The 15,447-nt window shown below is 41.9% G+C and overlaps 1 protein-coding gene across 1 annotated transcript in view; it reads right to left on the bottom strand.

Annotated features, from left to right (window-relative positions):
• Positions 1–15,447, bottom strand: part of mcf2l2 (MCF.2 cell line derived transforming sequence-like 2) — a 121,906-nt gene that overhangs the window by 78,462 nt on the left and 27,997 nt on the right. Inside the window, exons 2-5 of the mRNA XM_054625502.1 lie at positions 7,439–7,522; positions 2,816–2,930; positions 1,624–1,714; positions 796–915 (exon numbers count right to left, since the gene is read on the bottom strand). Of these exons, the coding sequence (XP_054481477.1) occupies positions 796–915; positions 1,624–1,714; positions 2,816–2,930; positions 7,439–7,522 (410 nt within the window). The remainder of the gene's footprint in view (positions 1–795; positions 916–1,623; positions 1,715–2,815; positions 2,931–7,438; positions 7,523–15,447) is intronic.

Below are 15,447 nucleotides of genomic sequence, written 5' to 3'. Positions count from 1 at the left end.
AGAAGCACTAGTGAGTTGCATTATGGGAAGAGTGGGATGCAGCGTTTTTTGGAGTCTCATACGAGGAACTGAAATCAATCAATTTTGACATTTATTTTTAAATCTGTCTCTTCTGAGTCCCCCATCTTTAACATAGTGGATTCCAAATCACTGGAGTACCTGTTTTAATGTAATACATTTGACATTTAAATGATACTAAAAAAACAATAAAATAATAATACGTTTAATATCTTGTTCATTGAGACGATTCCTAGGCAGTACATCATGGATTTATTGAATGATGGTGAGCCTTTTTTTGTGAAAACTACCGTTGTATCATGTGCTCACATGAGGATTTAATCGAACAATATGGTTTATTGACAGGGTCTTGACAGGTCCCTATTGATAGGGATTGAAGTATTTGTTGATGGACTTATCGGAGGACTCGACTTTGGATTCACACCCGGTGGAACTTCTTGATGCTGAGTATAAAGATGTGATGTCAAAACATTATAAACACTGTAGCTGTTCAACGTGTAGTCCTGGAAAAAAAACAAATACAAGCAGCAGCTACATACAGGTCTGGATGTTATCTGAACTTAAATTCCACAGCTACACTCTATTGTGCTGAACACGAGTTTTCAGTGCAGGTTGGGTATCATAATCTGAATGTTTGATGAGGGTGCCTAATCCATTTGAGTTGGAGTATAAAAATCATAAAAATATTGTATTTCTTGTATAATTTCTTCTTTGTGCATTCAGTTTAAAACGTCACATGTTTCCAGTTTATCTGGCTGGTTACTGAAGCATGCTTACCGGTACCTTCATTTTAAAGTCATCCTTGTGAAGCTTGATCCCAATGTCTGCTATCGCCCTCTGGAAGAACCTGGACGGCCGCAGCACTAACACCAGCTGCAGGTTTCCTGGAAACGCCCCCTAGGTGACAAAACCACATGTGGATTTACTATACATCTCTGAGACATCACATCATTTAATTTATTCAGTGGTTTTAGATTTTTTTGGAATTTTTTGCATTCACTGGACAGATGACGAGGGGCGTGGCAGACTGGAAACAGGGAGAGAGAGGGGTATGACATGCAACAAATGTCCAAAGAACAGGTGACGCTGTGGTTGTATGACATGTTTAGTAACCACGGTGACAGAGACAGTTTGTTATTTTTCATTCAAGTTACATGAACTGAGAGTAAACTGACCTCTTAGCTCAAGATTAACTTCTATTTCACAACCACAGATGCACGTATATTATCACAGCAACTCATTTTATAACTATGTGTCCTCTTGATGACATGTTGTGGTATCTGCATGCTTGGCCTTAGACATTGCAAAACAGCAGACATATGCACCTTAACCAGTCCCCCAAGTCTCTTTGTCCCACTACAACCAGTCCACTCCATCTCTCCTTCCCACTATAACCAGTCCACTTAGTGTCTCTCTCCCACTATAACCAGTCCACTTAGGGTCTCTCTCCCACTATAACCAGTCCGCTTAGTGTCTTTTTCCCACTATAACCAGTCCAGTCAGCCTCTCTGTCCAACCATAACCAGCTCAGTCTCTATATATCTAATATCTTTATTCATTATATCTACATATATATTTATATATATATATATATTCATAACTTACAGCGATCCTGGATAGAGAGGCCTTCACTGAGCTCCATTTGTCCTTCCTCCGGTCGATGATGATGATGAAGCCGATACTGGCAGCATCCAGGCTGGAGACAGGAGGTAAGAAGACATGTGAATGGGCTGCTGCTTTGTGCATGTGAGTTTCTGAGTAAGCTTTGCCAGACATACTCTCTAAAACGGACGTAATTTGGGCAGAGCTCCACTGAAGAACAAACACATCTTGCACATTTTAAGGAATACACCAATATGTGTTCATTTCAGGAAAAGTTATAATCCTTTCTATATTTCAGTTTTGTGTTGAAATGCAGAGCATTGCTAAATTGTTGTGCTTAAATTGTTGAGTATCACACAGATTTCTGAGGTCAGGTAGATTTTCAGAATACAAAAACTACACATTACAGAGAGAGTGGGGAAAAAAGTGGCGCTTACTAGAGGCCCAGCAGCTCATTTTTGCCCATGGGCCTGGATGCACCCATTTAGAGTGATATCAGCCGATTGAATGGGCCTTACCAGCAGTCATCAATACCATTGTAAAGCTTCAGATGGGACTAACTAAACTGCTCCTACCACGTTGTAAAAGTGTGACTTAAGAGTGTAAATTGAAACAAAACAACTTTAGGTTTGGGCAACAAAAGCACTTGGTTAGGTTTATAAAAAGATAGGGGTTCGGGTTGGATTTACTATGATTGTTAGGTAACATATGTTTAAACTCTATTTGTTAGCTAACATACGTATAAACTCTATTTGTTACATACGTGGAGGTAGTGAACTAGGAATGTTACATCACAAAAGTAAAGTGAAATAAGCCAATGCTGACTTTTGGTTTCACACGGAACACAAACATAGATCTCCTGGTTAAAAGTCCTGCGTTTGTTTGACCTAACCTCCTCTAACCCACATCTATGGGGCTAATAACCGCTAATAATACCAATTCAATGACATAGATCCTTCTGTTGAACTGTAATGAGATGACGAGGAATGACCCCACCGGCGCATATTGAATAGAAATCATTACATCCTGAGCTGCCATGTTCAGTCATCAGCATGTCTGAGAGGGTAAATGGAGGGGTTGCCTAAGCTCTTTCATGGTGTCCGATGAGCATAGAGTGAGAGTAAGAGTCTGATTATGTGAGGATAATCACCATGAAAACTAGGTTATGAGTGTAAGCGTTTATGAGTGTGTGTACCTGGGTATGCTGGTCAAGTAAGTAACAACATTGAGGAAGTCTTCCTCGGGCACTTCGCTGAAGCCTGAGAACTCTGGGAAGACGATGATGGGGGCGCCATCTTTCCCTCGCCCTCCTGCAACACAAAAACACCACACATAGCATTCAATATTAATCCTTCAAGCATAAACTCTCCCGTAGGTCTGACGCTTTCTGACAGTATACCACAGTATAGAGTATATTCAGTATAAGCTTCCACCTGCTCTACATCGAAGCTATATGAAGTTATATGTTTATACGAGATGTCTTGTTGTATTTACATTTAGTTTATCACTTTATCATGAAGTTCTTTTTGACTATAATCCATGGCCTTGTTTAAAATTAGAATAAATCTATGCGAGGTTTGAACAAGGTTTGCACAGCATGAGTTTGTATTAACTGTGTCCTGCCAGCGCGACAGTGGAGTACAGGGAAAGAACAGTTTGTACTTGATGTTCTAAATGACACTGAGAGCATCCAGGGGAATGTTCGGAGTGCATGGTCACATTTTCACTTTCAGAGCTGAGACCACTCCAACAGAATGAAGCTCAAGAAAACAGACATCGGTCTCTGACTTCTCTGGGTTCTGGCTTTGAGAAGATGTAGTTCATGTTCACAAACATTGATTGAACTTTCCCAGGCCATGGAAAAAACATGTAATAATGTTTCCCCTTTAAGACACAGAAGTTGAATACAGTAACTAAGACAGGGTAAACCCTGCAGAACTTTCAAGACACAAATGTACCCGTCTAACTCTTCTGCTTCTACAAAACAGTCACAAGATGGCAACGTTGAGCTAAAAATCATCTGGCACCTCAACTAGAATACTGTGTTACATGTGGAAAGAACACTAATGATGGGTGGAATTTTAGTAATTACCATCAGGTTTGAAGTGCAGAAGTGTCTAACTGTAACACAAACCTAATGCTCCTCTTATATGTCTGACACACACACATTCTCCGCTCTGTCACCTACAGTCACTTCAGTCATCTTTCAACCTCACGCATGTGATTCACTTGCTGAAGATGGAAAGTCTAAACCTAATACAAACACCCTCAAGCTTGGGCTTTTAATCACATCTAGTTTTGGCGTTATTCATTTTCCCATATTGATGGTTCATATCCCTAAATAAAGTTTAATCATATTACCACAAACTAATGTACACACAGAAAACCTGGGGCCAGGTAGTATACCAACATAGGACTACTGGTCTATTTCAGAGTATACACAACAGACAAACGGTATTGATCAATGACATTATATTAATAATTGTTCACATGCCAAACATGTTGGCCAAATAAAGCTGAAAGTAGAGTTTATATATGATTTACATTTATCATGTGGCCCAGAAACACAACTCAAACCAAGGTAATGTTGCTCTGTGTCTGCTGGATATGTTCATTGGCAGTTATTTGCTAATACCTTAATCATTTCAACTTACTGGGTCAAGATTTCCAAATATCATGTTTTTAGCTGGGCTGCACGGTGGTGCACTGTCGCCTCACAGCAAGAGGGGCCCGGGTTCATTTCCTGGGCTGGACAACCTTCTGTGTGGAGTTTGCATGTTCTCCCTGTGTCAGCGTGGGTTCTCTCCGGGTTCTCCGGCTTCCTCCCACAGTCCAAAGACATGCAGCTTAGGTGCATTGAAGACTCTAAATTGCCCGTGGATGTGGATGTGAGTGTGAATGGTTGTTTGTCTCTATATGTCAGCCCTGTGATAGACTGGCGACCTGTCCAGGGTGTAGCCTGCCTTCGCCCATTGACAGCTGAGATCGGCTCCAGCACCCCTGCGACCCTTAACTGGATAAGCAGGTTATGGAAAATGGATGGATGGATGTTTTTAGCTTGCTGCGCTGTCCTCTAGTGGCCAAAACAATATTTCAACACAGGTTTGAGAAATCTCTTCCCTTCTCTATGAACTTTTGTAATTTTCTCAGAAAGACATCCTCTAACTCTCTGTTATAAAGATGAATATGCTTAAAGACGTATCAATAGTGATAGTTCTATGTAATAACTGCCAATTTTGCAAATCTGTGTCTGCCCATAACACAAAGGTAGTTTTACCTAAAGTATATTCAGTATATGGAGGCTTTTGCATTGCCTGTGGAATTTGGGACTGAAACCGTGACGAGCTTTCTGTTCTGCAGAGATACAGTGAGATCTACCGTGGCCTAGCGGATGAATAAAATAGCACCACCTCCAGACGTGCGACTTTCATCAAACACCAGACCTAGAAAATAGACCTCACCTTGCTGGCATACCGTGTGACTGGCAAGAGAATGGTTCCAGTTCATATTCGACACAATTATATAGAGAAAAAATCCAATATACCAACCCATGTCCTACTGAGAAGGCACACACATTCACACACATTCACAATCATAGACACACACGTGGTGAAAGCAATAAACCAGGCCTGCACAGTTAAATTTATGTAACTCTGAAGGCAAGTACTGCTGAGAGAGGGATTATTTAGGCTGCTGTGAGGACTGAGAGAAGGAATGACAGGCATCCCTGGAGAACCACACCAGCTGCTGTACCACAACACATCTGGAAAGTCTGAGGGCACCCACAGTTAATGCTGGGGTGACAGAGGCAATGTTCTTGTATAAACTCTTTTTGAATAAAACCATGTGAATTTCAACCAGTGAATAGCAAAGCTTCCCAATGTAAAAAATCTCTAATACCACAGAAAGTCTTATTTCATACTTTTCCAGACAAAAGCAAGTGCAGATACACGCCTTCATGTTATATGGGATTAAACCTTTCATGTCTACATATCACTCCACTAGATCCCCTCATTCATCATCTGATTTTAGTACAGTGCAGTGCAGTGCCTTGCAGTACAGCACAGTACAGTACAGTACAGTACAGTACAGCACAGTACAGTACAGTGCAGTACAGCACAGTACAGTACAGTGCAGTACAGTACAGCACAGTTAAGTACAGTACAGTGCAGTGCAGTACAGTACAGTAAAGTACAGTACAGCACAATAAAGTACAGTGCAGTGCAGTACAGTGCAGTAAAGTAAAGTAAAGTACAGTGCAGTGCAGTAAAGTACAGTGCAGTGCAGTAAAGTAAAGTGCAGTGCAGTACAGTAAAGTAAAGTGTAGTACAGTGCAGTGTAGTACAGTACAGTACAGTGAAGTACAGTACAGCACAGTTAAGTACAGTACAGTAACACTAAGAGAGAGTGACTTCACTTTACAAACCTTATATAGTAGGGAGACTGGGGTGTGTGGTAACATTTCAATATTAACCTCAATGTACGGGGACAACACCACCAAGATTATACATGAAGGTCATTCAGTTAAAACTGTGAACCTGTGAACTAAGTCTGTGTCTCTGGACCCCACAAAACTTTGTTCCCATACAACTAAACCGAACATTCAATTAGGTTTCAAGGGAATGTATTTGATTAACTTTGTGACTTGAAATAAAGCAAAACAAAATGCAACATAAGTACTTGGTTAAGTTTAGTAAAACATCATGGTTTGTCTTAAAACAAGTTTTTGTTACTTAATAACAGATGTAAATTAGAATAAGTAAAAGTAACTCTCTGTTTCACGAGGGACACCAACAGCAGTCCCCTTGTAAAAGTCCTGTGTTTGTTTGACCCATCTATACAACCCAAGGTCCTCCTTACTTCTTGGCTTCCAATATATATATGTGATATATATGTGATACATAAAATATAAACATAGTTATGTTATGTTTCCCTCGCAACGTAATTGACATTTCAGTTTTGCTGAATGCAGATATAATTTTTTAGGAGACAAAGCATCCCTGGTAAAGCTTTGTCATGTCATCGTGAAGATAAATAGTGAAGAATAGTGATGATATCATCAGGGTTATCTTTCCATGGACTTGTTAACTACACATGTTAACAGAAATCCTACATTACAAGTAAGAGATAGGAGTTTATAAGACATGGGCATTTACCAGGTATGGAGATTGTGCTTGGAGAAATGCTATTGGTTGAGAAGTAGGAGCCAGTGTTTTGGGAGCTACACCTGCACATGGCTAAACATCAGAACATGAGCCACAGCTGCATGGAATTTGAACATATGGTTTTGAATCCGTCTCATGAGTTTCCCAAGTTAAAAGAAGTCCAATGCTAAACCTCTGTAGTACTCCTTTAAATCTCACTGTCTTCATTGTCTGAAGATCAAACAGAAAAGATACAAAAAGATTTTATTGTTTATAGCTTCATTCATTCAAATGTGGTTTTGTTGTATGGTTGAAGAAGACTTTGTTCACCACATTTTACTTCCAACAGGCATGGGTCAGCATATGCTTCTAATAATAGTAAGTGAAGAAACAAACGAAGCAAAAAGAAAAAAAAGTCAGACTATCACCCAAAGTCGTTTAGAAAGAGTTCTACTACATCTAGTTTTCTGCAGCTACTTGCCTCCAAATCAAAACAATAACAGAAGACAGGGTTTGGTGGCGTCTAAAGTAGTGTGGGCTGATGTGATTTTTTGTCTTCACCACCTGACCCGGTTAGAATTCTTTAAGTGTTTATCATGTAGGTATCCCTACAAGGTATCCCTTTAAATACATAAGGTCACAGCCTCCAGTGGGGTCTTTCATACTGTACATACCTGAGAGCAAGGCAAACTGGCGATGGAGCTGCTCTATGATGTCCACAGCCAGCAGGGGCCTGATCTCCTGCTGCATGATCTCATCTGGAAGGAGAGACACACTGATCAGATGAAGCCAGATAAGCAGTAAAACACATCCATGAGTTCCAGACAGACAGCGAAGGCCAACACTCATGCACAGAGAGCGACTGTTATCCTCCCTCCGTTGAACAATCTAAATAAGGTATAACTGGGAAATAAAAGCAGCCGGAGCAGTCAATGTTTTCACAGAATATTAACCATACAGTCTGGGAGAAGGGGAGGAAAAATTATAGAGGTACGCTGGGTGACAGATAAATATCCCATCAAACAGGAAATTCAGTTGTGCACAGTTTTTTGTGCACACTCTACATACGATCGTAAGTAAAACAAACTGACAAGGAAGTTCTGTTGTCTTTTTTTTTGTAATTTACAAAATTTTAAAAATATGTCTTGGTCACCACATGTAGCCTATTCTAGAACTATCCAGGCGCTCATAGTACATAAAGGAAACTAGAACAAAGCACTCTCAGACACGGCTCTATGTGTGTGTGTGTGTGTGTGTGTGTGTGTGTGTGTGTGTGTGTGTGTGTGTGTGTGTGTGTGTGTGTGTGTGTGTGTGTGTGTGTGTGTGTGTGTGTGTGTGTGTGTGTGTGTGTGTGTGTGTGTGTGTAACCATGACATTCTTCAGACTCTACCCTGCTCTGGTTTAATGATCATTTTGGTTCCACTGCAGCCTGAAACGCTAAAGGCTGCGTCCCAAGAACAAAACGTTCTCTATCACTGAGAATAAAGACATGCATTAACGCTGACTAAGACATGCTTATAGGTTGTGTGCTAATGTGGGCCGGACTGAGGGAGAGCACAATGGCTGGTAGTGAGCCTGGGTTTTAATGGAGGCAATATCAATGTACCTCTGTTCTTAGTATCTGAGTCTGCTGACCCCACCAAGGATATCAGATCCACAGTCTGCTTCACTGAAGATCACTCACACCAAAACATACTCCGCCTGTTTGGCATCTCATTTTGACCCACATGACAAACAGAAAGCTGTGCTGGTTTAAAGTCAAAAACATGTATGTCATAAAAACGTCATGTGAAACTTGAGTCAAACAGCTCATGGTTGACGTTGCATACAATATAATGCCTAACTCAAAGTCCCCTTACTAGCTTTTCCCACAGCTCTAAACTGCTTGTTCAGCAGAATAAGTTTATTTAAAAACTAGTGTGTGTACCTCGAGTTAAGGATTTTTACCTCACAATCGGATGTCAAATGTTTTTAGGTTTATGAGATCGTCATAAGATCACACCAGCCACAACGCCAAATCGGGCCAGGGGTGTAATGTGTGGGGAAGGGCAATGAATCTGGGTAGTCCATCTATAGTCCTGGGACGTATGGAACAGCAGGGCCATGCACCCAGTGCTAGGCAGGGAGGAGGTCCTGTATTGTTGAATCAAAGTGGACAGACATGAAGCTCTAGCGCAAGTTAAGTCAGGAAGACTAAACTCTCGCATGTCTTGTAGTTTATTTCTCATACATCTGTCATTCTCTCCTCACGCATGCTCACTCATGATTTCCTCGCTGTCATTGTTCGGGGCTGTCAATCATGATATCAGCTGTTTAGATCAGCTGGTCTCCTCTATCCAATAGCACAGCGACACAATTACATCGTTTGCCTATCATCTTGAAGCTGTCTCTTTTTAAATACGACTGTCTCTCTACCTTCAGTACGTTCATGCTACTGTTACGCGCCCCTCCACCTCCCCATCTCCGCCCAATCTTCGCAGATTCATCAGCTTCATCAGCTTCATCAACTCATCATTCTATCAGCCTCATCAGCCACCACCACCAGTATCTGAACTCCAAGGGGGGTTTATCTTACTCTGCTCAGGGCAGACACCCCTCAATAACAAATCTCCCCGTAGAGTCCAAGCGCCAAAGACTCTGTCAAGACTTTATCATCACATATCATCTGTCAATAATAAACAATTATCTTTTCCTCATTTGAATGGTCTCTCCTGATTGAAATGGTGTGTGACCACTACAAGGCTCAGCACACACACTCAGATGGAAGCTTGCCTTACAGAGGCAGCGGAGAGTGGGATCTAGATTTGGGAGATTAAGCTTAGAGGCTAGCAATGAGGAAGAAACATGTAGATGTTCAGAAGAACTGCAATTAGCTGTAAGCTAGTTCACTGTAACTGTGTCTTCGTTTTTATTTTGGGCAGCTACTCCTGTTCAGTCTAACCACAATTATAGTCCCATGCTGAAAAACCATGTGACATAAATATACACATAAGAAACATATAACTGCTGTGTGATTACAAGAACTGGGTACCAGACACAAAGATGGAAACTTGAATGAGATTTGCTGCTGTAAACCAATGGGTAGTGTCATGCATGACCTTGTTTGCAGTTTGAGGTGCTTTGAAAGTAGTTTAACAGATATAATGGTGGTCAATGAGGAAGGTGCTTGGTAGCTCCATAGCCAGCTCTGTCACAACACAGCAAATAGAGTATTTCAAAATGAAAAAGCAGTAGGGCCACTGAAACCAGTAATACTGCAGGTGGATTTTGAAAAGCAGCTCAAGGAATCTGGGGATATCTGACTGAGGTCCAACAGACATGACTGATTCTCTGTAAAGTTGTGAGGCCAGCTGCATAAACTTAGTTTAAAACTAATCTTTCGAGATTTTCACGTTGGAAGAGGATCATTAAGCATGTCGGTTGGGTATATATTAAGACTGTAATTGCAGTTCTATGGTGTGTCCATGTAGAAGTGTGTACTCTTGTGAGAGAGATTAGTCAGATTCTCCCTCATGTCATTGATATATCCATATCTATATGCCTTTGGTGTTTCTTGGTTGCTTGATTTGTCGTTTTCCACAGATACCACCAAATGTAAAGAAGAATGAATGATGCAGTAGACTTTGAAATTGTTTCCAGGGATCTTGAAGGGGGACAGAAGAAGGAGCTACGAGGGGGCCTGCTACAGCATTCACCACAGGATGGAGTACTCTAAACTATCGGACCCTGTGTACTACACCTGGTCCTGCAGACATGTAAGTGCTCTAATAGCACAGACACAGTATTTGGCTGCCACCCAGATTCAAATTTGTATTTACAAAGCTAGTTATTTTAATATATAAATGTGCTTTAGAATTCACATGAATAAAAAATTTCAAGGAAAGCATAATTGCGATCACCAGTTACCACCACGCCAATCACGACGCATCAGATGGAGACCAACAAGTTCTTACTGTTGGCAACTAACGTTCCCTCAGATGCAGTGACACAAAATCGCTTTTGAAATGAAATAAGGGAGACAAACCTGAGCCAGTAAAAGCTCCAAAGTGTATAGTGGAATTATTATAAATAGGAATTATGAACCTTAGAACATTAAAACTGGATTCATTATGGCAGATGGTGAAGCAGTATATTTATTTCGGTCATTACAACTGACAGTGTCATACATATTTACAACCCAGTTTATTTTTCTCATTTATTTGTGAAGGAGGTCCTCAGAATGTTCAGGAATAGGCCTTAAGTTACAGAAGGTTGAGAACCCCTGGTCTAGAACACAGCACCACATTCCACACACTGATCCTGAGGCTGAGCACCAAAATCCTACTTGACATAACTGAAACACAAAGATTATAGTATGAGCTCAGTAATATTTGGCCTTATTATGTGTTTACTTTAAAGACCCTTCACATTTAAAGGATCCCTGACAGAGCCACTTTAAAGCACTCTAAAGTAGATCACTAGCCCTGAGTAGAGCCTGTGTGAAGATCAAACTAAGATCACATTATCACCCATTTAAAGTTACATTCTTCATAAACTAAATCACCTAATGGAAAAGATGACAGGCAGACAGAGAGACGCATGTGTGTGGTGTCCAGTCACATCCCATGAGAACAGGACTGTGTGTGGATATATCATACAGCATATGAGCATCGACGCGAGTTTGACCCCTTAGCATTGTAGTTTAAGGTTATTTTAGTTGTACACCCACTTTAACCTAAACCTTAAACCAGCTGACACAGAGCTATTTGTTTATCTGCCAGCTGTGTGTGTGTGTGTGTGTGTGTGTGTGTGTGTGTGTGTGTGTGTGTGTGTGTGTGTGTGTGTGTGTGTGTGTGTGTGTGTGTGTGTGTGTGTGTGTGTGTGTCATAACATGCCTGACACTCTTCATCTCAAGGCCCTCCTGGCTTCAACACACGCAGGGGCGTAAATGTAAATCCTCCCGGAAAAAGCAGTAATCCCATTAAAGTGACAGTAATCTCATGGTATACGAAACCAGCAAGGACAATACAACATCCAGCAGCAACCCTGCAGCAGCTTCATCATCGCCATCACCATCCTCATCATCAACCGAGACTGTCCCGGACGTCCAGATCAACAAATCTCAAGCTTTCGCTCTCTTTTCCCAGGTTTCGCTCACACACAGTGGGAGCAGAGCCCTGAACTGCGTGTGTGTGTTACTGTTGTCACTTTTTCCAGCTCTAGCTATAGAGAAACAGCCTATCAGAAGACAGAGAGGGAGGGCGGACAGACTCTGTGGTGTGTGTGAAAAACACATAGGTGGAGGGAGAGGGACGGAGAGAGAGAGAGAAACAGACTGAGGCTGAGCTGCAGTCTGTCTGTGTGTGTGTGTGTGTGTGTGTGTGTGTGTGTGTGTGTGTGTGTGTGTGTGTGTGTGTGTGTGTGTGTGTGTGTGTGTGTGTGTGTGTGTGTGTGTGTGAGAGAGAGAGAGCCTGTATGCATGGAACCAGTCCTGAGTCATGTGAGGTTTTTTTTTAGTATTTATGTGCTGTTGTGTCTGTATTGTTACATGAGGTCCACTTTGGAATGCCAAATGTGAACGGCGTGTGGAGGTGACCTTCGTAGACCAGATGTCTGAAGTGCATTTTGTTGAGTCTCTAAGCTAACATTAAAGCAGCAGTCCAAATGGCTCTGAGCCTGCGTCTGCCAGTGAGGACGGACACTCTTTAATTGAGACTGTTGTCGAGGCTTCCTTCTGCTTGTTTCCTAAAGAACGCCTTGTAGATAGAGATATTTCCAAAGTTATTTGGTTTGCTTTACTCACAGTTGTGGTGACTTGTTTGACAGAAACCAAAATCAACCAAATCAAATCACACAATCATTTTTACACAAAATCAAATCACAGAGATGTCAAAGTTAAGCAATTGTCCCACATTGGCCTAAAATTCTCTACACCTGACTCTGTTAATTGGCTGGAGCGCTGTCGGACTTGTAGTCTTATCATTTTCAATGGCCTTCAGAGGTCACTATTAGGTGGCAGTATTGGTTTGACTAAGACTAAGACAAAACCTGTTCCAACAGAAACTTTTTAATAGTGTTTGGACATCAATAGAGCTCTATGCAGAGATGGGGACTTGAGACCTGAGACTCGACTGATTTGGGACTCGCAGACAATGATTTTTTTATTTTTAAGGCACATTTACAGCTGACGAGCTGTTGCTCACTCCCTTATTATCACACATAACCTTCTGGTTGCATGTTGTGCACTCAACAACAGATGACTGTATGCTGCAAGCGACATCACCGTGGTGATCACACCTAACTAGATTAGATGGCGTTCGCTGAATATGCAGTAAAGACGAGGGAGTGTTTGCTTGCCACACTTGGTTACATAGAGTGGTTGCTTTTCAGTGACTATAAAAATGGTCAGGTAACTTAATCACTCACGCATCATTGCCACCAAAAAGAGAAAGACCACGTTGATCATTATAATTATAATTATAATGATCAGCTTTATTGGTAATGTACATACATACATATATACATGAAATTTCCCTTCTGCATTTAACCCATCCCTGAGGAGCAGCGGGCTGCTAAGAAGCGCCCGGGGAATAACTTGGGGTTAGGTGTCTTGCTCAAGGACACCTCGGCATGTGGACTGTAGAGGCCAGGGTTCGAACCGAGACGAGCACTCTGCCCCATGAGCCACATTAAGGTCGGCTACAGGCAAGTTACAGGTTTATCGTTGACCAGGTTACGTTACAGGCTTATTACGTTACTGTTACACTTGGTTTGACAGTCCACATGGATGTGCTCATTTAAACCAGTGTATTTATACCATATGGTGGTACTCTAACTGTTGTTGAAAAATTGGTTACAGTTATTATTGCATGCCATATCATGTTAGTCAATATTTTAATGTTAGTCTATAGAACCTTTTTTTATCCACCCTCTGTCACAGTTCTGCCCCATACTCCCCTCTCACTCTGCCTCACACTCACCTAAGCAGCTCACCCAGCTCACATGTCAGCCACTCCCTGCTCATCAGCTCAAACACACTCACCTGCCCACACAGATGCATCTGCGCTGTAATCAATTCTCTCAGTATTTAAGCTCCTGTCACACACGCACACTCACGGCCAGATCGTTCTCCGCACTATGCCAGACTCTCCAGCACTCATCTTTGGACTGATCTCCTGTTATCGACCTCGCCTGCCCTGGACTCTTCTGCCTCATCTCTGCCCCGGTAAACGCCTCAGCCTTCTGTCCCCGACCTCGAGTTTTGCCTCTGCATCTCCTGGTGTCTGTCTGCCTGTTCCTGTGGCTGCTGGGCGTTTTCCCGGCTGGACTTCTCTGCATGAGTCAGCTCGTGCCCTGTTTCCTTCTGTTTGTTCAATCCTGAATAAAAGCCTCATACCAACTAGTCCTCGTGTCTGTCAAACTGCTATTGGGTCCTAAGTACACTCGTGACACCCTCTCTATATTCAGAAAAAAAAGTTTTATATAGTGTGCAACTAGGGCTGGCCAATATATCATTAATTTTCTGAACTAACCAGACTAAACTAACTAGCTGTTCTGGTATTTGTCTTTACCCACTTTGTCATTATTTCCACATCACGGATGACTATTTAACAGAAATCTCATTGTGTAAATGTTTTGTCAAAGCACCAACAACATCGTTCCAATACCGATGTCAGGGCATTTGGTGAAATATATATATAGTGAGATTTGACTTTCTTCATGAGAGGTCCTTGAGCATACAGTCATAAATCAGCACAACACATATCAGTCTGATGGGTCCAGCAGTGTGCCAGATTAGCCGTGGACACACGTAGAGATGCACACATGCAAACACGACCAAATACATAATCTCCGAACAGAGACAATAAGATTTGTATTATACATAATAATCCCAATACTATTTATAGTGTGTGTGTGTGTGTGTGTGTGTGTGTGTGTGTGTGTGTGTGTGTGTGTGTGTGTGTGTGTGTATGAGGTTATTGTTTACAAAAATACTGAAGGAAACACATGTGCCTTCCACCTCCCTGCTCTGTTCTTTCCACTGTTCTGTTCTCTCTGTGTTTGAATGAGCAGCACGAAGTGATAGAAGTATATGTTAAGGGCGGCTGTGGCTCAGTGGAGAGCAGGGTCGTCCCCCAATCAGAGGATCGGCGGTTCGATCCCTGGCTCTGGCAGTCCATGTCGATGTGTCCTTGGGCAAGACACTTAACCCCAAATTGCTCCCGCAGGCTGTTCCTGCGGTGTATGTATGTGTATGAATGTTAGTTAGGGTCCTGATGGTCAGGTGGCACCTTGCATGGTAGCTCCTGTCATCAGTGTATGAATGGGTGTGAATGGGTGAATGATTAGTAATGTAAAAGTGCTTTGAGTGGTCGGAAGACTAGAAAAGCACTATACAAGTACAGTCCATTTACCATTTATCATTTAACACACCCCCCCAATACACACGTGTGTTTGCACACACACACACACACACACACACACACACACACACACACACACACACACACACACACACACACACACACACACACACAAAACCATTCCAGAACACATAAAGACCGGCAGGACACAAACATGGAAACACATGGGCTAGTAGATACTGACACACATATACAGCAGGCACATAGAAAACTGCAAATGCCCACACACAGACACACACTGATGGACACACACACATTGTTTTCAATACAATGCCTATCGA

Source organism: Anoplopoma fimbria, chromosome 3 (assembly GCF_027596085.1).
Source record: "Anoplopoma fimbria isolate UVic2021 breed Golden Eagle Sablefish chromosome 3, Afim_UVic_2022, whole genome shotgun sequence".
Taxonomy (NCBI): domain Eukaryota; kingdom Metazoa; phylum Chordata; class Actinopteri; order Perciformes; family Anoplopomatidae; genus Anoplopoma; species Anoplopoma fimbria.
Note: the sequence above shows the minus strand (reverse complement) of the source record. Positions and strands in the feature narration are given on the sequence as shown.